The 26,176-nt window shown below is 44.7% G+C and overlaps 1 protein-coding gene and 1 long non-coding RNA gene across 2 annotated transcripts in view; one reads left to right on the plus strand and one right to left on the minus strand.

The window, feature by feature from the left end:
• Positions 1–517, minus strand: part of cpped1 (calcineurin-like phosphoesterase domain containing 1) — a 222,939-nt gene extending 222,422 nt beyond the window's left edge. Inside the window, exon 1 of the mRNA XM_041205788.1 lies at positions 306–517. Coding sequence (XP_041061722.1) covers positions 306–375 — 70 coding nt within the window. The 5' untranslated portion in view covers positions 376–517. The remainder of the gene's footprint in view (positions 1–305) is intronic.
• LOC121287833 lies at positions 15–24,723 on the plus strand. Its single transcript, XR_005945256.1, has 3 exons — positions 15–40; positions 14,920–15,003; positions 24,680–24,723. It is a non-coding gene; the product is annotated as an uncharacterized LOC121287833 (long non-coding RNA).
• Positions 24,724–26,176: the final 1,453 nt, after the last annotated feature.

Below are 26,176 nucleotides of genomic sequence, written 5' to 3' on the forward strand. Positions count from 1 at the left end.
AAGCTGACGAGAGGTTCCACCACCCGGCGGCCGCTCTGAGGTAATTGTCCCCCCCCCTCCTCCTCCTCCTCCTCCTCTCTCCTCTCTCCTCAAAACCCAACGGACAACACCTGGGCGGAGAGCGCGCGGGAATGCACGTCAGCGGGTTCTAGAACGCGGGGAGGGGGCGCGAGACGTCACCGGGTTCTGCAACCCCCGCCCCGCCCCGCGCGAGAAAGAGCCGCCGGCGGGTTCTAGGTCGCGGGGTGGGTAGGTGTGTGCGCGCGCGCGCGCGCGCGCGGGTGGTCGGGCGCGCGCGCTCTCACCTTCCCTCAGCTCCTCGAAGCGCCGGCAGTGGGCTCTGTGGAAAATGGACTCCTCCGCCTGTGCCGCCATCGTCGCTTTCTTTTAATTTGCACTTCCTCCTCCTGCTGACACCACCCGCTCTATATCCGCTGATCCAGAGTGAAACCGGTTCCGTAACGAGCGACTTCTCTTGAACCTGACTTCCCTCAATCGGTCCGACTGGGGAGGAGGCGCGGGGAGCAATGGGAATGTCTGCAGGTCAAACCCTCCCCTCACTCACTTTCCAGAGTTTTAAAGAAACTCTCCTGCTCACTGGCTGAAGCTGGCCTTCCTCCCACCCAAGCTGTTGTCATTTGGAATTGGAATTGGAATTGGATTTGGATTTGGATTTGGATTTGGAATTGGATTTGGATTTGGAATTGGGATTTGGAATTGGGATTTGGGATTGGAATTGGATTTGGAATTGGATTTGAATTGAGATTTGGAATTGGGATTTGGGATTTGGATTTCGGATTGGAATTGGATTTGGAATTGGGATTGGGATTTGAAATTGGGATTTGGAATTGGGATTTGGAATGGGAATTGGGATTTGGGATTGGGATTTGGATTTGGGATTGGATTGCAATCGGGATTTGGATTTGGAATTGCTTTCACTGTTCCTGGTCCTGAACCCTTTCCACCCCCAGATTACATCGTCAATGCTGCCCCCACAAAATGTTTCGTACTCCCTGTACTTTTATATAACAAAAAAAGTGTCTTCATATGAAATACGTGAAATAGATCGGATGTCCCGTATTCTATTAATGCACTGAACTAAACTGGAGACACCCCAGAACTGTTTATGGTTTTGCTGGGGTTTTTTTTGTTTAAAGACTAGTTAAGTACAGGAAAACAGTCGGTTATTGCGAGCTGTGTGACACATCAGAATGAGTGGGTTATCTCAGGGCTCAGAGCTGGAAACGTCATGGTTGCCAACATTTATAAATGACCTGGATTCACAAACTCTAGGCAACTGTTGAATAAGTATGTGAAGTGGGGGTGGTGGGGGGGAAATGGATTATGTGGTCAGGGTTAGATGGAATAAGGTGGGAGGAAGCTCATGTGGAACATGAACGCTGGCAGAGACCAACCAGTTGGGTCAATTGGCCAGTTTTTGTACTCTTAAATTCTATAAACATCTACAGGTGAAACCAAACTTTAGATGGGTAAGGGATACGGAGCAAAGCCAGGATTAAGTACAGAACAGCCATGATCTAATTGAATGGTTGAATCAGCTGGAGGGACTGAATGGCCTTTTTCCTGTTTCTACGTTCTTATAGGAGGGGCGATGGAATTGGAGGAGGCAGCTCAGAAATTACAGAGTGAGTTATGCAAGATGTGTAAGTGGGCAGCACAATAGCAAATTAAATGTAGTGGATGGAAATATAGATGATATGTGTACTTCATGAATGTTGTTGAAATTGTTAAGCAACAAGCTGAAGTAAACCTAGGGGTTTTGGTGGTTTTGATACTAAATATACTCAACCAATGCAGAACCGAAATCAACAAAGCTAACAGGACGTGGAACTATATAACCAAAACAATAGAACATGTCAGAGAAGGTAATGATCAAATATTACAGTGTTCTGGTCATGCCATTTGTTGAATATGCATTCAGTTCTAGTCACTTAAGAAATACAGTACAAGAGCTGGAGGTAGTGCAGTAGAGAGATGGCAGGCTGACCGCCAGTGTCGGACTTTGCTATGTGAAAAAGCTGGAGAACCAGGGCTTTTCAGATTGGAGGTTTCTAGGAGATGATGTGTATCTTTGTCTCCTCCAAACTCGACGATTTCCATGCTCCCCCAACCAACCTCCCATCCTCCATTCCTGTGAGCATTGGGCTCTCCAGATCCCTGCCCGTATCTGTCCAGCATCAGGTCCCACTCAGTCATCCCCCTCAGACTTGAACTGCATTGACTCTACTGTCTCTAAACCCTTGTAACATCAAATTTAAAATTCTCATCCATGTGTCTAACGCCCTGCATCATCATGACATTTAGAAATGCATAATATAATCAAGCAGAGTCAGCATGGCTTCATGAAGGGGAAATCATGCCTAACAAATTTATTAGAATTCTTTGAGGAGGTAGCAAGCTGGATAGATAAAAGGGAACCAGTAGATGTAATATATTTGGATTTCCAAAAGGTGTTTGATAAGGTATCGCAAATAGGCTACTTAATAAGATGAGTCCATGGTGTTGGGTGTAGTATATTTGCATGGATTGAGGATTGGCTAACTAATAGAAGACAGAGAGTTGGAATTTCAGGATGGCAACCTGTAACTAGTGGAGTGCCACAGGGATCATTGCTGGGGCCTCAATTATTTACAATATATATTAATGACTTGGATAAGGGAAGTGAATGTGCTATCGCCAAGATTGTGGATGACACAAAAATAGGTGGAAAGGCAAGTGGTGAGGATGACACAGAGTCTACAGAGTGAGTGGACAAAAACTTGGCAGATGGAATATAATGTGGGAAAATATGAGGTTATGCACTTTGGCAGGAAAAATAGAGGAGCTGAATATTATTCAAATGGAGAAATACTGCAGAAACCTGCAGCACAGAAGGATTTGGGAGTCCTTATGCATGAATCCCAAAAAGCTAACATACAAGTTCAGCAGGCAATAGGGAAGGCAAATTGAATGTTGGCCTTTATTTCAAAGAGAATGGAGTATAAAAATAGGGAAGTCTTGCTAAAACTATACAAGGCACTAGTTAGACCACACTTAGAATACTGTGAACAGTTTTGGTCCCCTTATCTAAGGAAAGATATACTGGCATTGAATGGAGTCCAGAGAAGGTTCACTAGGGAGTTTCTTGTGAGGAGAGGTTGAGTAGGTTGGATCAGTACTCTTTGGAATTTAGAAGAATGAGAGATGACATTATTGAAACATAAGATTCTTAGGGGGCTTGACAGGGTAGATGCTGAGAGATTGTTTCCCCTTCTGGGAGAGTCTAAGACCAGAGGACATAATCTCAAAGTAAGGGGTCACTCATTTAAAACAGAGATGAGGAGGAATTTCTTCTCTCAGAGGGTAGTGAATCTGTGGAATTCTTTACCGCAGAGGGCTGTAGACGTTGGGTCATTAAGTATATTCAAGGCTGAGATAGACAGAATTTTAATCAGTAAGGGAATCAAGGGTTATGGGGAAAAGGCAGGAAAGTGGAGTTAAGGATTATCACATCAGCTATGATCCTATTGAACGGCGGAGCAGACTCATTGGGCCGAATTTCCTACTTCTGCACCTACATCTTATGGTCCTCATTATTTCAAGAAACTCCCTCCCTCCTATTGAACTCTTCAATCATATAACTTTGGCCCAATATTTGCCCAACATTGGTGGCCATACCTGTAGTCACTTGGATTCCAAGTTCTGGAATTCCCTCCCTAAATCACTCAAACCACTTCTTTATGATTCTCCTTAAAGACCAAAGTTTTTGCAAAACCCACTTAATGGGCTGTGGCTATTTTTTCTGATTGTACCTCTGTCAAGCACTCTTAAGCATCTTTTCTAAGTTAAAGGTGCAATTATATCAGAAACAGTTGAATTCCCTAAATGGGGAGGGAATAATAGGATCGCTCGAATGATAAACTAAGATGAGCTGAATGGTCTTCCTCATCTGAAATTATCTTGTCTTCAGGCAAGATATGCATTTCTGTGTTTTATCAATGTAAATAAAGGTGGACTGTAGACTCGCCCTCAGCCAACATTGCACGCTTTTGGTTAAATGGAGTTACACTGGTACCCATGGGGTGTCCTGTGCTCCCACTGAGAGTCCGTTTCTTTGAGTGAGAAAAGGCAAAAAAGGGGCATGGGGAATTGGGAAATAAGATCCCAAAATGTTGGTAATACCCAGCAGTTCTGTCAGTAACCATAAAGAGCAAAGTCAGGTCATAACCCATTTTGGGTATGTGTACCCTTTGATCAAACTAGAGATTAAGAGAAATTGGACTTTGGCAAGGTGGTAGAAGAGCTGGCAGCTTGAAAAATGTTTTAATTTAATTCACAAAACAGTGTCAGTTATTCCACTGCCACCTATGGCATGTGAGGAAAATTGCTGCTTTTTGTAAAGAAGAAAATGACAATTGAATTGACTTAGCACTGTATCTATCAAAATCTCAGTGTTGTTGAGTATTTTGAAGCGCAGTAATTATTGTAGGGGGCTGGTTAGCTCGGTTGGCTAGCGTGTGGTCCAGGGATAACACCAACAGCGTGGGTTCAATTCCTGTTCCGGCTGAAGTAGACTTGGGACCTGCCGCCTCACCCATTCCACGCTTGGTATGGAATGGGGCTCCTCAAGCCATGTGACCAATTGTTGCTCTCTAATTGAGAGAGAGAGTCCCTCATGGACCGTGGTTAATTACCTACCCGCCTAATTTTGCTTTTCAGTGAAAGAGAAGGTCCTGGAAGGAGAAGGTTATTTTCTGGCCACTTCATTTTGAGATGGGTGTGTACAGGAAATGGTCAGTGACAGAAGTATTTGTAGGTCTTTTTTGTGCAGAATGTAGCGCTATTTGGTAAACAGATTTTCTTGAGAAGGTGCCACCCTCAAATGGTTTCCACAACTGCTTTTGTGGAAATTAACTAATTTTCTTTGGCCTCACTCAAAACACTCCAGAAAGAAGCCAAATCAAAGAGATATAATGCTGAGGAAAAACAGTGATCCATCCCCAGCAACATTTAGCATATATCGAATGGCACATAATTAATTCCACAATCTTCTTAGGACAACTTTAGTTTATGTACTCCTCATCCAACAGTCCCCCTGCCATCCCCTCTAAGATGGTCGTTGACAGGCCTCCTTAATGGGATATACAGTAAAATCTCGATGAGGTGAACCCCAGGGGTGCCACCTCCAAATTCATGTTAAGTGGAGCTTCGTGATAGCTGAGGAGGCCCCATTCCCACATGAATGCGGCCCTATGTAACCTGATATGCCAACAAACACGGTCTATGTCAAAAACAACAGATTCAGATGCCAAATGAAGAAACAGTAAAGCTTTAAATGTGTGAAAAAAATCCTTATTCAATTTGTTCACACCTTCCAGTGACCTGGCCTTGCAAAAGGCTAGGGCTTTGCATTGAAAAATGCTAGGGTACATCCAAGTGGTTTTGTTAGCCTTATACAGTGTGGGTAGTGTTGTGACATTTGCAAAGCCATGTGGCTTCTGGGACTTTCCTACCACAAGAAGCAGCAGTTTTTCAGCGCGACCATGTTGGCGCCAACCATAGCAGTGACACGTTCCTTGCTCCGCTTTCCACCATTACATATTTCTCCATTCGAGCCTCCTCCCATCTTTTCTCATCAACATCTACCATCCTAACCGTCTATCCCCTTCTCCCCCAAATCCTTGTCTAGCTTCCCCTTAAATGGTCAATACCATTAGTTTCAACCACTCCCTGTGGTAATGAGTTCACATTCTTACTACTCTTCGGGTAAAGAAGTTTCTGAATTCCCTGTTGGATTTCTTGGTGACCATCTTATATTGAAGACCTTTATTTATGCTCTTCCTCACAAGAGGAAACATTTTCCCTCTATCCACTCAATCAAAACATTTCATCATTTTGAAGACCCCCATTAGGTCACCCCTCAGCCTTTTTTCAAGAGAAAAGAGACCCATCTTGTTAACCCTTTCCTGATATGTATACCCAGGCATTTCTGGTATCATCCTTGTAAATTTTAACTGTACCCTGCCTCTCTCTCTCTCTCTCTCACACTATATATCCTTTTTATAATACAGGTTTAGCAACCAGAACTTCACACAGTTTTCATAGCTATTGAAAGGTTAGAGCACATAAGTAGGCCATTTGGCCTGTTGTGGTTAAGCTGGCAGCCTGCAAGAGAAACTCAGCCAGTCCCACTCAGCCACATTTCCCCATAGCCCTCTGCTCTTGTTTCCCTTTTAGAACTGTATCCTTTACATTGCCTCTCCTTGTTCTTCCTACTCAAATGTATCATTCACTGCATTAAAGTTCATCTGCTACATGCCCATTTTACCAGCTTGTCTACATCCTCTTGAAGTTTATCTCTATCTTTCTCAGGTCTGTTACATTGTGAGCCAATTAATCTCACTGAAACTTAGTCTTTCTCACAAGGGTTTCCAAACTTCACCTTCAAACATCTCACCTTGGAATTCCCTCCAAAAGTTGCTCCCACTCGGATGGTTTCAACAACAGCCCACTTTGCAGGGTTTCAATCTTGTCTTCCGAGATTCTGTTTCCCTGGATTCCCGAGTACACTCAAGTTCATTATGGGGCACTTTGTCAAAAGCCTTTGGAAGCATCTATACAACACAGCAAATGCATTGCCTTCATCAACCCTCTCTGTTACCTCATCAAAAACTTCAACAAGTTGAGTAAACATAATTTCCCTTTTACAAACTGCATTTCAAGAGTGCTGAAAGTATAAGCTCTAGATCTTTGCTTATGATTTTGACCAAAGTGGAAGTAAGATATAAACTCCATAAGCAGGAACGCTTATTACAACTGGCAGGGATTACAGTGCTACCAGGAAAAGTCTACTATGAAAAGTCCGTTCTGAAATACTATTCAAAGAATCTTAATCAAGTATCGCTGAAAAGAGAGACAAGTTGCCGAAGATTTTCATCTTGCACTCATCAGGACAAATGCAAGAACGTCAAACTTCAAATGATCACAACTATTTATACTACAGGAGAAAAAGGTGCTGATTGGTTGTCAAGGCAACTCTTAGTTGACTGAGGCATTGCCATGGAGAAAGTAATGGGGAACTATAGGCTATCCGAGCCCGCGTGTAATTCAACAAAGCCACAAGGCTTGAACATATTCCTTTGTTTGAAGAGAACAGGCCTCTGTGTATGAATGTATGTTGCTTCTTTTCAGCATTATCCAAATTCTGTACCACCAAGAAGTTGCTAGATCTTTATGGGCAGTTTTCTTCAAGGTCAGTGGCAAGTACCATTTCTTTGCCAGTGACAGCAAAATCCAACCCATAGTGTACCCTGCCAAATAATTTCTTCAATTTTGGAACCAGAACTATGTGTGAAATTACTTTGTTACTTTTGGGATGTCCAAAACTAGTTCTAAAAATATTTAAGTCACGAATAGCATCCTCTGTGATTGTGCCCAGTGGACATTAACCCCAACTCAAACCTGGCTGCAGACATCCACCTCTGTCACATTGCCTACCTCAGCCATTAGTTTGCTAAATCCTTGGTAAGTCTCTTCATCACTGTCAATCCTGAAGACTCCAACAGCCTTCTTGCTGGCTTCCCACCTTCCATCTCTATGAACTCCATATCGAAACCATGCAAAATATACCCTGTCCCACACTAAGTTCATCACCCAGTCATTGTTGACCTAAATTAAGTTTAAAATCTCATCTCTTTTTCTCTCATGGCCTTGCCCCACCCGACCTCCACAATCTCGTTCAGCCTTGAGCTGTCCCAAACATTCTGCTTCTCTGACTCAGAATCTTCTCCCATGCACCATCTCTCCCCCACCTCTTCGGCCTCAATACATCCAGGCCCTCTCACTGGTAGAAGAGCCAAGGTTCCTATTCACTGAAATTCCCTTCCTAAAGCTCTTCTTGTCATGAAGAGATTAATGTTTATAATGTTATTGGAAATTATTTTTTAAAAGATAGAGTTTAATGGTGTGTATGTCTTAATTGGATTAAAGCCAGCTGGTCTAGAGGCTTTGATGTATAAAAAGAAATATGTTTGAAATGGTAATTAGATAAACATGGGGCAGAATTTTCTGCCTGACGTGCAGTGACATCGGGGGAGCGTCTCGACATCACCACGCACCATTTCGCTGGGCAGCCGTGGGATGAAGTTCGACCCGTGCCCGCCTTTAATTAATGGGCTACTTAAGGCCCTTAAATCGTCAACCGACGCCGATTTTCAGGCGCTGTGCGATCTTCAGGTCGGTGCACGGGCGTGATGGGCAGGCAGTAAGAGACTTTTTAATAAAACTCATCCACGGGCGGGATAAGAGGGCTCAGTGGGGTTGTCAGTCTGGTCTGTGAGTATTTATCGCAGAAAGGTTTTTAAACTGGCATGTGTGATCTGTAGCAGTTCAGAACGAATTCCAGCAGCTTTCTGTGTACTTTGAACCTTCAGCTCAGCACTCTGCAGTCAGTAATCATTATTGGGTCTGAGCTTTCCGGAGGCCTCCCTTTAGCTTGGTTATGAGTTCTGACATGTCCACTGGAGGCAGCTTCTCTGAGGAGGAAGGGAGGGATAGAATAAGGAGGCCAGCAGTGCACAATCAGCCTCCGGGGGAGCCACCTTTGGGAGGACAGACGCAGGCACAAGGGGCACAGGGCCAAGAGGTAGTCCAAGGTGGAAGGAGCTGCAGAAGACGCCACTATCCTGCTGCCAGAGTATACAGGCAGTGAAGCAGCTACCCCAATATGTCTGAGGTGCAGTGCCGAAGGAGGCTCTGACTGTCAAGGGAGACAGTCAGCTACATCTGTCAGATGATTGGCCCTGAGATCTCTCCTAACTGTGTGGGTGGACACCCCATGCCAGTGGCTCTGAAGGTCACAGCTGCCCTCAACTTCTCTGCCCCTGGCTCCTTCCAGGGCTCAGGTGGATGATTTTTGCAGTGACTCTCAATCAGCTGTGCACACTCATCTCAGTCAGGTTACAGATGCTCTGTTCAGGCGTGCATTGACCTTCATCCACTTCCGCTGTGACCAGGCAAGCTAGACACAGTGAGCCAGAGGCTTTGCAGCCATTGCTGGCTTCCCCTGTGTCCAGGGTGCTATAGACTGTACACATGTGGCCATCAAGGTGCCAGCAGGTGAGCCCAGTGCCTTCATCAACAGGAAAGGCTTCCACTCTATGAACGTGCAGATAGTATGTGACCACAGGATGCTGATTCTACAAGTCTGTGCAAGGTACCCAGGCAGCTCCCACGACGCCCACATCCTCAGACACTCCCAGATGCTGGGGCTCTTCAGTGCTCCAGCCCGGCTGGATGGATGGCTGCTGGGTGACAAGGCCAACCCCTCAGAAGGTGGCTCATGATGCCTCTCCACCATCCAAGAACAGAAGCTGAGCAGCGGTACAATAGGAGCCACGGCTCCACAAGGCTTTGGCGGAGAGAACCATCGGTCTTCTCAAGATGCACTTCTGATGCCCAGACGGCACTGGGCACGCTCCAGTACCCCCCAGATCGTACCTCGGTGATAGTGGTTGCGTGCTGCGCTCTGCACAATCTTGCGCTGGAAAGGGGGGACGCAGTGGACGATGAAGACGTTGACGCAGTGGATGCGGCTGCACACGAGTCCAGCACTGATTCTGACGACGAGGAAGCACAAGGGAATGATGAGGGGGTAGACGCTGACCCGGGATTACACCAAGGAGGCAGGGACATCCGGGAGACTTTAATCCAATGAACCTTCACCTAGCTCCACACAAATGGATCAGGAGGACCAGCCTTGCCTGGCGATTCCACACTTAGCACTTAAGTGCTAAATCTGCCACTTCATCAGCTACAACTAAGGGCTTTGGACATAAACTGCAATGTCCACTCAAATACTCATAACATGTATGTGAAACATACAAATGCAGAACAAAGGAGCCACTCTCAGCCATGGCAACACATCTGGTTTTAATTTTTACCATCATAAGGTCACACAAAGTCAAACTAAAATGTTTTCCAAGCATAAACAAATAATAATTCCCTAATCTCGGGCCAACAAAAAAACACCAGTGAGAAACCCGTGGTGTGCCTAAGGTGCCTTATGCTTACGTTTACAGGTGCTACGTCTTGGTGCCGCCCCATCGCTTGGAGTGGCATCTGAGACAGCTTGCTGACTCTGCTGTCCTGTTGGCCTCGATGACCTTGGCGGCCGTCCTCTGGCCCGTGGAGCCTGTGCTGGTCCTGCCTGGGAGGGAGCTACCAGGTCCACAGCTGGCATCTCCCCAGTCGTCGCAGCCTCACCCGATGAAGCGGTCACTGGGAGAGGGGTGGAGCAGCTGTTGCCCTCATCCGGAGCGCCCTGAGAGGAGCCCGCAGATACGACAGGCAGCTGCTCCGCCAACGTGAGGTCACTCCAGACCTCTCTGCTCACCGTCGATGGATGGCAATGAGCTAGGAAGCTTGAAGCCAACACCATCTCCCACATTGGCAAGGACCAGCTGTGGCCACTGGTGCTGTGAGGGCTTGCAAGTCCGAGCGTAACCCCAGGAGAAGTTGCTTGTTCTCCTGGAAGCCCCTCTCCACGTGAGTCACCACTCTCTCCACGGATGAAGCATGACGCTCTGCCATGAGGCTCATTGCATCACTCATGCTTTGCGTGGACTCTTCCACCACAGATACCAAACGAAGCATAGTCTCATGTAACACTCCCAGATGCTCCCGCACACCCAGCCACATTTCCTGCAGCTGTTGCATCACAGACGATTCCAGAGGCACATCATCACACACCAACTAAGCATATGCCTGGTCCCCTGCAGTCCTCCGACTGCTGGCGCCATTGGCACACTCTGTCTCTGCCAGTTCCTCCAGTGTTTGTGAAGTGCCCTGTCCACTGTGCCCCGGGACACCAGCTGATGTTACAATGCCCACCCGAGGTGCTAATATCTGCGCTGGTGCCTGCCTCGCAGAAATGGTGTGATGCAGGTGACAGATGAGGACCCTCAGGTGTGAGAGGGAGCATCTGGAATTGCTCCTGGCGGACAGGGTCTGATGATGCTGGAATTAACAACAAGGACAGTGGATCAGTTAGCGTGCACACAGTGACACACTTAATCCCTTTCTCCCTGGCCCATTATGCGCTCAACCTTCCAGAACTTATGGAGATGAATATTGATGGGGTGGCAAATAGTCAAGAGGATACCCTGACATTACAGGCGGATACAGATGGGCTGGTCAGATGGCCTAAGGAATACCAAACGGAATGTTATGTGGATAAGTGTGAGGTGATGCACTTGGGCATGAGAAACAAGATACGGGAATACACGAGGAATAGTAGGAGCATGGAAAGTCATCAGAGGGACCTTGCTGGGCATGTTGACAGACCCGTTAAGGTAGTGGGACAGGTACATAAGGCGTTTAAGAAGGTAAATGCCGTACTTGCCTTCATTAACCGAGGAATAGAATATAGGAACAGGAAGGCCATGTTGCAAGTGCAGAAAATGCTGCCTAGGCCACAGCTATAGTTCTGCGTGCAGTTGTGATATGTGCTTCACAGGAGGTATGTGATTTGAGTGGAGAGAGTGCAGAGGTCGTTGACCAGGATGCTGGCTGGGCTGGAGAATTTGACTTATGAGAAGAGACTGGGGTTATTTCCCTTGGAGCAGAGGAGATTGAGGGGTGACATTATTGAGGTTTATAACACTATGAGGGGCATAGATAGGGTCGACAGAAAGGAACTTTTCCCCTTGGCAGAGGGATGAGTAACCTGGTGGCATTGATTTAAGGTAAGGGGCATGAGGTTGACAGGTGAGGTGATAAGCAACTTTTGCACACAGTAATGTGGGACGCGCTGGTGGTGGTGGACGCAGAAACCCTCCTAACATGTAATAAGCATTTGGATGTACAGTAGCGATGCCATTGCATACAAGGCCATGGGGATAGTGGTCAGAAATGGGATAAGGCGACTTTGGAAGGTGCTGGACACACGCATCCTCGAAGGGCCGAGCGACCTTTGTCTATGATCCACACCTCTGACTCTATCAGTCTGTGAATGAGCAATGTTGCAACAATAACAAATTAAACAATCATCGGTGCTATGGATGGTGGGAAGATAGAGTGGATGTCACTGTTGACCTCAAATACCTGGCCGCTCCACCCAAGCCTCACCGACACCTGTGAACCTGGGCACATGGCACCTCTCAAGCTCCAGGGCCTCCTGCTCAAAACAGCTTAAAATCGTGAGCTGGGCCTGACTGCCTCCAGTCTGCAAACACTCACAGGCACTGTGAGCATTCTTCTCCTGAAAAACAGAGAAGACCATTCATCATGACTAATCGCGCATGTACTCTGCACGTGCACGCCGCACCCCAACCACAGTGGCCTGTCTCAGGCCTCCAGTGCCTCCTCTCCCTGCTACTGCTGATCAGTCACACAAAGATAGTATGCCTGCTCCCAACCCCCCACAACGGCCTCTTAGACACATTCTGCGTCCATCACTTTAGGAAACACACGGTCTTAGCTTCCATAGCAAGGAGGCGCAACTACATGCAGCATCAAGGGCAGCAGATGGCTCTCGGCCACATGACCTTGAGGTTCCCTTTCCGCAATCTCATCACCGTGAATAGGACATGTGTTGGAGTTCTGAATACATGCCTAGATGCATCTCCTGCAGGTTGCCCCCAGACTAGTCATGTGCAACTAAGAGCAGCACATGGTGCAGGGGAGAACTCATCTCCTCATGAACCACTCAGTCTGATGTAAGCATGGTCACTATCTGCTTGCCCACCCAGTGTACGAGAAATGCCCAACATGATTCAATGCGGTCACAACAGTAAGACTTGGGGGGTCGGGGGGGGAGTGCCCTCAAAGGCTACGGCTACCTGCTGGGTTAAGTGACCAATGCCAACATGGTACTCACCCTTACAGAGCGCAACAAATCGTTGAAGTGCTTGCGACATTGGATCCAGGTGCACCACACCACATCGTGGGAGCTCACCACCTCCTCCCAGGCATTGGTCAAGTGGGAGGGCCTCCTCTTCCCACCCTGGCAGACCAACACCTCCCGCCGTGCTGCCACCTCCTCGAGGAGAGCAGATAGGCAGTCATCAGAAAAGCGAGGGGCACATTGGCCCCCCCGCTGTGCTACCCTGCAGCCTGCCCTGCTCCTGTGCCCTTCCCTCCAGCGTTCCCTGCTCAGCAGACACCCTGCGGTGTGACATCGAGGTGGCCATTGTGAGCAGCCTATAAGAGGCTGCCAGGCCTTCCTTTAAACAGACCGCCAGGTCACCATTGGACCCGGCGGTCTGTGCACCCCCGCCACAGCCTGCACACTCCCGCTATTCACGGGAGTTGGAAATACGCTGGGCAGGCCTTAATTGGCCTGCCCGTGCAAAATGGCAGCGCGGCCCCAATCGCGGGCGCTGATCGGGTCCACACCCACGCTCCTGCTCTGCCCGCCTGACAGGCAGAAAATTCTGCCCATGGAGACGTTTAGAAACATAGGTGTCAAGTAGACAATTTGCATTTTTAAATAAAGCATTCAAAAGAATGAGCGAAATCTTGCACCTAGCTAGAAGATGCCAAGCAATGTGTTTATTTTTTTCAGCTTACTAACAGAATTGGTGGAATCAAAGGATGTTATTATTAGAAGAGGTAAAATTAAAAACCTAGCAATACAATGGAAAAATTACAAAGAGAAAGATATGTGTAAAGGAGAAAGGAGATTGTGTGTAAGGTAGAGGCATTTTAAAATCCTTCAAGTGTGAGAAGCCTCCAGCCTGTAAACCTCAAGTCTATCTGCAAGGACCCAGGATTAAAAGAAACTCAGTTTGAATGCGACAGTCCAGGGTGTGCTCGGCCAGGTGTATCCTTAAATCTATGAATTTACTGTTGCCTTAATGGGATTGTAACTGACAGTCAGATTAATTAGGGGACTTTTGTAGATATTATAGCAGAAATTTTGTAGAAATATGTACGTGCTTACAGTTTTTCTTATATTAATAAATGTTTAATTTAGTTTTATAAAAAACCTCTTGAGACTTGGTGGTCTTATTACTACTGAATTCAAAGTCTGCATCTCGAAACATGCAAATTGCAAAAATGGGTTATGACAGTTGTTTCAAGTTTCCCACTGGGATTTGATCAACTCAGCCTTTATCATTGGCTGTGCCATAATACTTCTAAAAGCCTTTGCAACATCTATTTCATTCACCCCTTCCTGATTTGGCATTTGTTTTCCCTTTACTTATCTGTGAAGTGAAGGGATCTTTTCACTTTCACCACACCATATAGGTAATTGAGGGTTACTCTTTGGTGTATTTGTTATAAGCACCCACGAAGTCAACATTTAAGCAAGATAGGCTTAATCTGTATATTAAAATTAAATTGGCAAGAAAACATTCTTCAGTAACTCAAACCTATGTCTCTATTAATGTTTGCATGCTAATTCAATGTTTCAATTTATAGATTTCCCCGAATTACAAATAGAAATGTTTCTAATCCTGGCCTGCTCCTGTAGAAACAACCCTGGTAAAATACCAGTGTTGTTCTGTCTTGACATTGTAAAACTGTGGGCTGAAAAATGAAGGAATATAATACAGGTACCTTGACTTGGTGAGAGTCGTGCTGGAGGATAAGGGAGAAGGAGTGAGGACAGCTTGTGGGAAATATTTTCCAGGATTTGTAAAAGGTCACCAGGAGGCATTTGTAAAAACAATAGAATTTAAGTTTAAAGAAAGGCGGTTGCTAAAAGTTGATCTGATTCTTAATTTTGTGCATTTTGTCAGTTCCATAATACTTGTTTATTGAAATGCTCTTTAATTAAAATAGACAGACTTCCTGTTGGATATACCCTTCTTGAATATGCTGTCAGTTATCGGGAGATTGTTTTGCTACGTGCTTGGGGTTAAAGATTTTGTTACATGTAAAAGAAAATCTGATTTTTTTTATATTTCATTGCAGCAGTCTGATAGAAACATTACGCCTTTTGTCCTAATTTTACTACTTCTCTTCTGAAGACAATGACTCATGCTGGGGTATGGTTACGTAAGTGTCATCAGTGCTCCAGCACCTCGCTCAGGTGATTGTTTATGTACAAGCTTAACAATGAACGTTGACATGTTAGTTGGTTGTGGTGATCACAGCTGAGCATTATTCTGTCCTGGTCTCACATCCACACACTTCCAAAAAGGGTTCATGGTACAATGATCAGGCAGCAGGGACACTGATAATTTTGCCCTCCTCTCTCCCTAATCATTAAATACAGCACCTCCAGGTGCCGAACTTTTGACCTCCCTGGTCAAGCCAAAGGATAGTAGATATCTGGAATTCTCAATCACCAAAGGCTGTGCATATCAGGTCAATTGCAGCTTTCAAGATTGAGATTAATAGATTTTTGCACCTATGTATCAAGGGATATTGAGTTAAGACTGGTAAAGAGTCAAGGTGGAAACGATACAATGAAAGAAGGAAATTAAAGAAATAACTTGCATTTATACAGAGCCTTCACCACCTCGGGAGACCTCAAATGCTTTAACAGTCAAGATAATAGTATTCACAGCTGGAAAAAGTCACTGGTCCAGATCCTCCAGTCAGCAGTGATGCTGAGGCGATTGCTCACTGTGACGATTGCTGAGTCCTAACCTTTTTGCATCCTTGGAGCCAGAACTCCCTTTCCCAGCTAAAGCAGTGATGCTGCAGTGTAACCACCCACAGAGAAAACTGGCAAAAGAGCGTCAGCGCAAAGGACACACCCACTTTTTATGACATCAGCTGCCGTATTCAGTTAAGTCTTTAAAGTTCTCAATAAGGTTTACCGTGGGTTAGTGAGTGAATGGGTGAGAGAATGAATGGGTTAGTGAATAGGTGGATTAGTGAGTGGGTGAGTAAGTGAGCGAGTGGGTGTATATGTTGGGGAGTGAGTAAGTTGGTGAGTGGGTGGATGTGTGTGTGGGTGGGTGAGTGGATGGATGAGTAGAAGAATGTCTGGACGGGTGAGTAAGTGGGTGATTAGGTGGCTATGCGGGTGGGTGAGCGTGTGGGGGGTAGTTGAGAGTTGGCAGTCAGGTTGGGGGTTGGGTAGTTGCGTTGGGAGGGTGGGTGGTCTGGTCCAGGGATGTGGGTAATTGGGTCAGGGACATCAAGGGTTTGGGTAGTGGGTTGGGGTGTGGGTAGTTGGGGGGAGTAGTCAGGTTGGTAGGGTGGGTAGCTGAGTTGGGGAGGGTTGGTTGGGGGTTTTGTTATGTGTGGAGGGTGGTAAGTTGAGTTACGCTTTTAATCACTGAATTAAACCAGAGTTTAAACAGTGTAAAAGTTCTAGCGTGCATATTCAGGTAAGTTGCGTGTGTCTAGCCCAAGTATCCAACGTTGATCTAAGTGTTGGAAATATTCCTGGAGGGTCTGAGGCAGTATAAACCTGCCCATCAAAAGTTTAAAGTTCCCTCACAATTACCACACATGTCTATGGACCAGGGCTTCTGATGGGTCCTAAAGTGCAACAGTGGTGGCCATCTCAACATTCGCCACTGTTGGCACCAGAAGATCTGGCTCATTGAGAGAGCAATAAAATGGACGAATTGGATAATAGTATAAGATTAATAGAGAGATCATTTAGGATAGAGAAGAGAGAGGAAGGAAAGATTAAATGCCATTATTTTAAAAAAGACGTTCTATTTTGATCTCTAGTACATATATTATTTCACTATTGTTATGATCCCAGCTGATGTTAATACTGGACAAGTCAGATCCCAGAACGAAACCTGGTTTGAAATGATTCAATCTCACATTATTTCTTTTATCCCAACTCTTACAGACACAAAAACCCAGTAAAGATTTACCACTATCTTAACACCAAGAGTTCTTCTGGTGGATTTCTGAGTATTCACTAGATGCTCTTTCCGCAGCTGGGATCTCTCCCTGAGACACCCAAAACCACACTCTAAACTCACTATTACTTCCACTGCAGAGCAAACATGAGTTCCCAAAACTCAGTTCCACAGCAACTTTGCAGTATTTATCAGAGTGCTTAGAACTCCTGTCTTCTCTCTCTGACGTACACACTCTGAACTACTTTTTTGTTTTTCCCTGTTACTGTGTGTTTCACTAGACCCCTATCGTTAGACAACAGCACAGTTTTTTTTCTACCTTGTGTTTTTACCCCAAATCACTAAACTACTAAACCCTTTGTAACCAGCTCTTCACTTTAGGGGTTGTAAAATCTCATTTAAAATGCATGTATAAAAAGAATTCCAGAAAACCTGATCTTTTTGCTAGGAGGCCCTCCAGACTTCCTGGCACCAAGCTCACAAAAAAAAACACCTCAATGAAACTGAAACTATGTTCCACCTTTCTTAACACACATACAAAAATAACTTAAACTTAAAGCTATACATTGTTCCTAATTCTATAATGCTTTAATCAGCCTAGTGCGCTGCAACTTTGGCAAGCCTAGCTAACTAGGGATACAACTCTGTCCCACAACTCCGGTACTTTGGTGATTTCTTCAGTGCTGCTTCATGCTCTCGTCTGGACCTGGAAAAATTTATTAATTTTGCTTCCAATCTCCACCCCTCCATCATTTTCACATGGTCCATCTCTGACACTTCCCTTCCCTGACCTCTCTGTCTCAATTTCTGGTGTTAGACTGTCCACCAATATCTATTGCAAGCCTACCAACTCCCACAGCTACCTCGACTACAGCTCCTCACACCCCGCTTCCTGTAAGGACTCCATCCCATTCTCTCAGTTCCTTCGCCTCCGTCGCATCTGTTCTGATGATGCCACTTTCAAAAACAGTTCCTCTGACATGTCTTCCTTCTTCCTTAATTTAGGTTTTCCACGCACGGTGGTTGACAGGGCCCTCAACCATGTCCGGCCCATCTCCTGTGCATCCGCCCTCACACCTTCCTCTCCCTCCCAGAACCATGATAGGGTTCCCCTTGTCCTCACTTATCACCCCACCAGCCTTCGCATTCAAAGGATCATCCTCCAACATTTCCGCCAACTCCAGCATGATGCCACCACCAAACACATCTTCCCTTCATCCCCCCCAGTGGCATTCCACAGGGATCGTTCTCTCCGGGACACCTTGGTCCACTCTATCATCACCCCTTAAACCTCAACCCCCTCCCATGGCACCTTCCCATTCAACCACAGAAGGTGCAACACCTGCCCCTTTACTTCCTCTCTCCTCACCGTCCAAGGGCCCAAACACTCCTTTCAAGTGAAGCAGCATTTCACTTGCACTGCCCTCAATTTAGTCTACTGCATTCGTTGCTCCCAATGCGGTTTCCTCTACATTGGAGAGACCAAACGCAGACCGGGTGACTGCTTTGCAGAACACCTTTGGTCTGTCCGCAAGCATAATCCAGACCTCCCTGTGGCTTGCCATTTTAACACTCCACCCTGCTCTCATGCCCACATGTCCATCCTTAGCCTGCTGCATTGTTCCAGTGAAGCTCAATGCAAACTGGAGGAACAGCACCTCATCTTCCGACTAGGCACTTTACAACCTTCCGGACTGAATATTGAGTTCAACAATTTTAGGTCATGAACTCTCTCCTCTATCCCCACCCCTTTCCGATCCCCCTTTTTTTCCCAGTAATTCATATAGATTTTTCTTTTCCCACCTATTTCCATTATTTTTAAATGTATTTCCATACATTGTTTCATCTCTACCTTTTAGCCAATTTCGATCCCTTACCCCCCCCCCCCCTCCCCACCCCCCGCCCCCAGCAGACGAGCTGCTATACTGAGGTCCCTGTCTGCCCTTTCAGATGGATATATAGAAGATTCCATTACACTATTTCAAAGAAGAGAAGCAGAATTATCCCAGATGTACTGGCTAATTCATCCCTCAATCAACATCACAAAAATAGATTATCTGGTCATTATCACGTTTCTGTTTGTATTCATATTGGCTGCTGTATTTCCTACATTAAAACAGTTACTACGCTCCAAAAGTACCTCATCAGCTGCAAAATGTTTTGAGACATCCTGAGATTGTGAAAGACACTGTATTTCTTTTATTTTCAAACACCAGTAAGCTCAATGAAAATTTATTTTCTTTTTGTAAACTTAACATTGTACCCTGTAATTTGATATTTCTTATGCTCTTAATTTTTCCAAACTATTACATTTGTCTCAGGCCTTTTGCACTCTAGACATCTGCAAAATACTAGTGATGGAATTGCAAGTAACCACATTGAAATCCATAAAATACTCCGAAAATAGCTGCTTGAAAAATATATAGTTTATCCCACATCTGCCTTTTCTATCAACATAATGGTAGTATTTTAAGAGGGCCTGAGAGGGAATGGGAAATTAGGTAAGTGGTGTCTTTGTGACCCAGTCACATACCATCATAGCAATATGCTTTCCTTTATAAAACCTCTTGAATGTACTGCCATAGGAGAACCCCTGCTTATTTTGTGACTGTCACTTCAAAGTTATTTCCTGTTCAAAACCTATTAGCAGAGAAATGCTAAAAACGTCTTAACATGGCTTTCATCTCTAGACTCTAGAATGCTTTTCTGCATTGGCAAAAAATCCAGGTCTCCAATTTCTTTGGTCTCTATAACAATTTTTGAACATTAGCATTTTAATGGTCTTCTTCTTTATTAAAATGGGAGGTGGGGGGGAGGAAATAATTTGTTTTCATCAGAAATGGATATAGTGGATAATGTCTACTTTGCTGTGCGTTTGTGGAAAATTTTCTTTGGTAAACATGGAGTTCTTAGTGGGTGAGTACAATTGTATACAATAATATACAATAATATTATACAATAATATTATAGTAACCACCAACCCAGAGGCTGGCCCTTATTTTAGCAGTCACCACACATTTTTATTTGTACCTTGGCATTGTTTATAACCATGGCCCACAGCAAGCAGAATGACAGCAAAAACACCGTATATTGCCAAGGTGGTAGATACCATTAACCATAAGCAGGCATGTTTTTATCATGCTGTAGTGCCTGAAATGATGATAGAAGGTGCGTGTCTTGCCATGTGTACTCTGCCCAAAGGCAGGTCCTTGACTCATTGTCTGTTGATGCTTCGCCCTGAATTTTTGGCAGTTTTTGTTGGCAATAGTTTGTCAGTGCCTTCCACTTTCAGGGACAGGACAAGGAGGCAGGTCCCAAGTTCACCTCAGCCGGAATGGAAATCAAACCCATGTTGTTGGTGTTATTCTGAACCACACACTAGTCGACTGAGCTAACGGGCCCCAGTAAGTGTATATATATTTGCATATATTTAGTTATATGTCTACTATTCAGATAAGCTAACCTGAAACATCTTCAAAAGTTTAATTTTACCAGGTAGAATTCCCTACCATCAGGTAGGTATGAATAGAATAACTGCCTTTTCTGATTGACATAATCTTCCAAAATATTCGAGAAATCCTTAGATTGTTTATGTGGCAGGTTTGTTTGGTATGTGTTCATCCATTCATAACTATAAAGCCTTACATATGGTAATATGGTAGCTTCACTCCCTTGTTTTTTTTTTCCCCTTTAAGACACATCATATTTACCAACTGTGGCTATAGCAACAGGATACTCTGAATTCTATTGACTGATCACAAAGCAGATATCTCCCCCTATTATGTAATACGACACAGAGCACTTTTTACTCCCCATTCAAGTCATTTATTCTTACCAAATCCTCTAATGTTAGCCTGGTCGAGGACACTGCATTGATTCTCTGGATGACCTCTTCAAAGGAATAAAGTGCGTGAGCCTTTGCAGTAATATAACCCGCAGACCTGAGACGGCTCATTGTCACTGCAGCATTGTATCCACCCAGACTGAAACAGCATGGTCTCTAAGTGATATTTTCCTCATATATCTTGCTTCCATGAGAATTTTCAAACATCCAGTTTTGATTACTGCTTCTTTGTCAGTTATTAGGATTAGTAAGAGGTGCCAAACAACCTACTTACTCATTGGCTATTTTTATGTTAGCAGGAGTGAAGAGAGGAATAATTTATGCAGCAATATTTATCGCAGTCACACTAACACCCACTAATCTCTTCCAGTATTAATGGTGTGGCGCATCACCAAGAACAGGGACCTTGATCCCTGGCCTAGTCCAGATGGCAATCTTTAGAATTTCCAGCATATGCAAACAAGCTTTGTTATTGAAGTATCCTTGCAGAGAGAGGAGGTTGAAAGTGGCATGCTTCCATGTGGTGGGAAGCTGAATGTAAAGGTTAGTTCACCTTAGCTAAGGAGTGGCAGAAAACAAGATCAGCCAGTGTTGTTGATTGCTATCGAGTGGTTTCTCCTGAAAAGTGTTTGTGAATATCACGAGGCTCACGTCAATAATACAAGAGGTCCTTTGGTTATCCTGGAGGCACTTTTCAACCACAGATGTCCATTTCACACTTGAAAAGTTTGTGGCCAGGAATTCAAAAGCAGAGGTAAGAGAAACAAATGGGTACCATGTGTGCTCCACACATTTGTACCAGATATTAAGCATCTAACCAGTGACCCTTTAAAGGACCTCTGGAGGCTGCTCACAAAACTGCCCTGGAAGTTATTTTTTTTTTGTGTGGGATACAAAGTCCAGCACTCTGCCAGCCTGCTCAAGGCACCCTCAGAATAACATCTCCCTCAGGCAACAACAATTAAACTCTCCTATTAATACATGGTTACCATAGCCAGTAACTGGGGCCCTGATGCATCGGCTATAATTTCTATTCCCAAGAAATGGAGCTCTGGTGTTAAATAGGTGGTCTATTATTGGATATCAGTATCTCTATGATCCTATGTCAAGCGGTGCTTCTCCCAATGGTTAGCTCATTCTGGGAACTGGCCAATTTCCCAACCTTCTGCAGCCAAGGCCTCAAATAGATGGAGCCTCATGCCAATAGCAATGGGCATGCAATATGGTTGCTTTGCCAATCCCATGCCCATTTTGAGTGAAAGTTGAAATTCACTGATCTGAGCTCAGTGTTATCTACTTAAGTTATATTATCAAGGATGGCAACAACCATTGGTATTTCTATAGGTGTGAACAGTTATAAGGTAGGCTGTAAATCTTGCCAAGTCAAAAGCACCTAATGCTCACCATCCAAGCATGGCTAATTTGGTGAGATGCCAGGAGAGGGCGAGTGAATATATCAATATACAAATTCTGGAGATGTGGAAGAAGAAAATCAGGGACAAACAGGTTAGAGTACATCAAACAGGTGGGAACTTTTTTTAAAATTTAATTTCTTTTTCTTCCTTACGTTTTGATCGTTAGTTCTCAGCCGGGAAATAAAATCTGAAGCAGAATTTTTTTTTTCTGTGACATTGTTTATTGAGAAATGATATACAAATCAGAAAAACAAAAATCTGGAAAAAAAATTAAATTGAGGCAAATGACTGTTCCGCCTCTTCCTCACTTCCATGCACTCGCTAAGGGCAGAATTTTCCTTGCCCGGGGAGGTGGGCTGTGAGGTGAGGTGGGGCGTGGCTCCCTTAAGTGGGTCATTTTCCCAGCAGCAGGACCAGTTGCGGAGGAGTTCCCCGCTCCAAGATGGTGGGCAGCTAATTAGCATAATTAAAGGCCCAATTAGGGGTCATTTTATGGGGCAGCTGGCATTTAGCTGATGGTGGGGGTGATTATTCATCCGTGGAGAGGCCAGCAGCTTAAATGGGGGTGGGAAGGCCATCAGAAGCCCAATGAGATTGCTATGAGTAGGGAAGAGAGTACCCCCTTGGCCCCAGTGGTCTTCCCAGAAGGGTTTCCCCTTTGACCCTTGGGCCCCTGAATTTTTTTATTCATTTTAAACTTACCTGGCACAGCTCCTGAGGTCTCCTTCTTTCCTCAGCAGTGACCGTGTCCCCGCAGTGGCACGGCTAGCCCTCTGATTGGGTTGGCAACATCAGAGGCCTGTCTGGCATCCTTAATTGGACTGCGGGCTGGCCCACACATGGCCAATTAGGAAGCCGCCTGGTGTAAAATTGCTGAGACAGTTCCGCTGCTGACAAATGTGAGCTTGGGACCCACTTTTAAAAAAATTCTTTGATGAGATGTGGGCATCGCAGCCAAGACCAGCTTTTGTTGCCCGTCCTTAATAGCCCATGAACCAAGTGGCTTACTGGTCCATTTCACGGGGCAATTAAGAGTCAACCCACATTGCTGTGGGCCTGAAGTCACGTGTAGGCCAGATTGGGTAAGCACGGCAGATTTCCTTTCCTAAAAGGGGCATTAGTGGGTTTTTTTGCAACAATCGATGATAGTTGTCATGGTCACCATTACTGAGGTTAGCTTTCGATTTCATATTTTCTCCTTTTTTGAAGTTGCCAGGGTGGGATTTGAAGCCATGTCCCCAGAGAATTAGCCTGTGCCTCTGGATTGCTAGTCCAGTGACTTTACCACTGCAGCCCTGTTTCCCCCTTTTCACCCTGACATTGGAGTGCCCATACCAAAATTCAAGCCTAAGTGTCCAAAAAAAAAAATGCTACAGAACCTGGGCTAGTCATCTGTGAACAGATTGATCAATTTGAATTCTGACTAAGCTTACAACCCAGAAACTGGACCACGGCTTTGAACTCCCTCAGCAGTAGCAGGCTATAAGAATGTGCTGACTTATTCCTTAATGTTCACCATGGAAACCATTTTTTTTCCCTCAAAGAATTATGAGTAATGTTTTCTTTGAAAAAAATCTCCTTTTCAAAATTGAATTTTCAAATGTTAAAATCATTGGTGATCAAATTGGCTTGAAATGGTGACTGAGTCTGTTAACATGGGGGAGTAGAATTAACTTAGACTCATTAACCCAAAGTGCCGCAGCAATTATCACGAATATGTACTGTACATTAATTCAGCCTAGTCAACTGTTAATTATATTTGTTATATTAATAATTGCCATGTCTCCTGCCAATTCAACGTGATCAATTTTGAGTGATATTATTGCTGTTGTATCATATTGATGATATTTTGAAAATGTTCTGCTGGAACGAAGACAAAATGGTAACAGCTTCACATTGTATGTGTTGCAATAACTACTTTACGCTGAGAGATGACTTCTTTATATTGTAAATCACAGCTGCTATATGGCTGTGAGATAAGTATGTTTTTTTTTTAAGTTTTACCCGCACTACGAACATCGTATAATTTCTTCTGTTTTACAGGCTACACATAGCTGTTGTCCTTGAAAAAGTAGAATCATAGAATCTCACAGCACAGAAGGAGGTAGCTTGGCCTGTTGTGCCTGGGCCAGTTCTTTGAAAGAGCTATCCAATTAATCCCACTCCCATGCTCTTTCCCCACAGCCCTGCAAATTTTTCCTTTTCAAGTATATATGCAATTCCAGTGACAGAAGTACCATAAATCAGATTCATAACAGCACTCGATCACTATAGAAGCACCATACAGTTACCACTGAATCCATATCGAAACTACTTTGCTGTGAAATGCCAAACTTTCATGCAAAAAGGATGAATCATGTCTTTTAATTATTAAAACTAATTATAGCCATGAAGTGTTTCAAGCCAGATAAACAAAAACATAGTGGTTTGCAAGTGTGATAATCCAGTTCCTACATAGGAAGTGGGCATCAAAAAGTCATTAGTCCAGACCAAACCCTAGTGAAACAAATAACATTGAGAATTGTTGGATATTAAGGCAGAAATGTCCGTGGATCTGAATTCCTGTTGCACAATGAAGTTAATCGGCATGTAAATGTAACCCTAATCCTAACCCTAACGCAATGTCTCTTCTTTTCCAGACCTGCCTATTCAAACCAGCATTAAAATATTCTTTCAAAGTGCCTGATTTAAGAATAGGAGCAAACTCAAGTCTTATTTGTCTGACATCACATCAAATAGCTTAGATAAGGATTCAATGGTAAGTATAAAGTGTTTTTGCACTGATTAAGTGATGTTTCACAGATAGTTTATGGTTCTACTACCATCGATGATGCTCCATGATAAAAGTGGTCTCTTCCAAAATTTCTTAAGTCTCTGTTGTGCCTGTTTTTTGGACAAGTTGAGAGTTCTCTTGCTCCCAATCCCTTCTGAAAGTGCAGCAACTGCCAAACTGGAACTACCAAATGCCAAGCATCCAGGGCACCCATTTGAAACAGTTGAGAGCTAGGGTTCTAACACAGGTTTTAAGACCCCGCTCCCAAGTTTAGTATTGGCTAGGTGGCTTGAACGGCAGTAGTTATGGAAACCACTGGATGCTGTTGGCTAAAAGCACTGTTTTATATTTTTGACTTGCTCCTTCTAGCTTCACAACAGCACCACAAGTCACCATCAGCCCAGGCTCGCTCCACTCTCCGATTCAGCCCCACCTCTCCACCTTTGCAGACCTACTTCTTGTGGGCCAGCACAGTGCCAGAGCAGGTCAATCTTCCTGACGGCCTGACTGGCAGGCTTCATCGGGCCGCCATTTGCTTTTAGCACTTGGGTTTATAGAGATGAGGCCTGAGGCCCAATTTCCCACGCTCTCAATAGATTCGAGAGAAGCAAGCTCTGTGCTAGGAATGAGATATAGATGCAGAGTCTTTTGCTTACAGATTTGCTACAGGAAATGATACTTGAAGCCATGTTGTGAAGAGGCTGTGGAGATTTCACGTTACAGTTAATAAATTTAGTAGCAGGATCATCACCTCAGGTCTTGATAACTTTGCACCTACAGAGTTTCACTTCTATTCCTTAGCTGCCCTGTTATATTATGGGTGGAATTTTCCACTCCCTCCAGCAGCAGGAATCATGGCAAGCGGGGGCACTTAATTTAGCGAATTGTTTCCCAACGGCGGGATAAATTGTTGGAATTTTGTTCTTCTGACTTTCAAGGTGGATCAAGTTTCCTGACAATTTTGGAAACCCCACTTTCCTGTGCATGCTTATGCATGCTAATTAAAAGGCCACCTCGCCGGAATTAAGTTCTCCTTTCAAATTAAGTTCCCCGCCAGCGAGAATTTAGAACGTTCAGTTTTACGGCTCTATGTAAGTGGTGTGTACCTGGCGAGCACAACCTCTTCCACAACTGAGGTCCATAGATGTTGCTTTCTCTTTCTTGGGGACCTCACATTACGTCACGCGAGTGCCCCGATCCTAGACGTGGGAGACAGGTGAATGCACAGGCTTACCGGAGAAGGAGGGGAGAGTGTTTGGGAAGGTTGGGGAAAGTATCCTAGAGAGCAGGGTCGGTGGTGTCATCGGCAGGGTCCTGGGGGAAGAGTAGTGGTGATAGGGGGGGAACACACAGTCAGAGAGGG

The sequence above is a fragment of the Carcharodon carcharias genome, chromosome 15 (genome assembly GCF_017639515.1).
Source record: "Carcharodon carcharias isolate sCarCar2 chromosome 15, sCarCar2.pri, whole genome shotgun sequence".
In the NCBI taxonomy this organism is placed as follows: Eukaryota; Metazoa; Chordata; class Chondrichthyes; order Lamniformes; family Lamnidae; genus Carcharodon; species Carcharodon carcharias.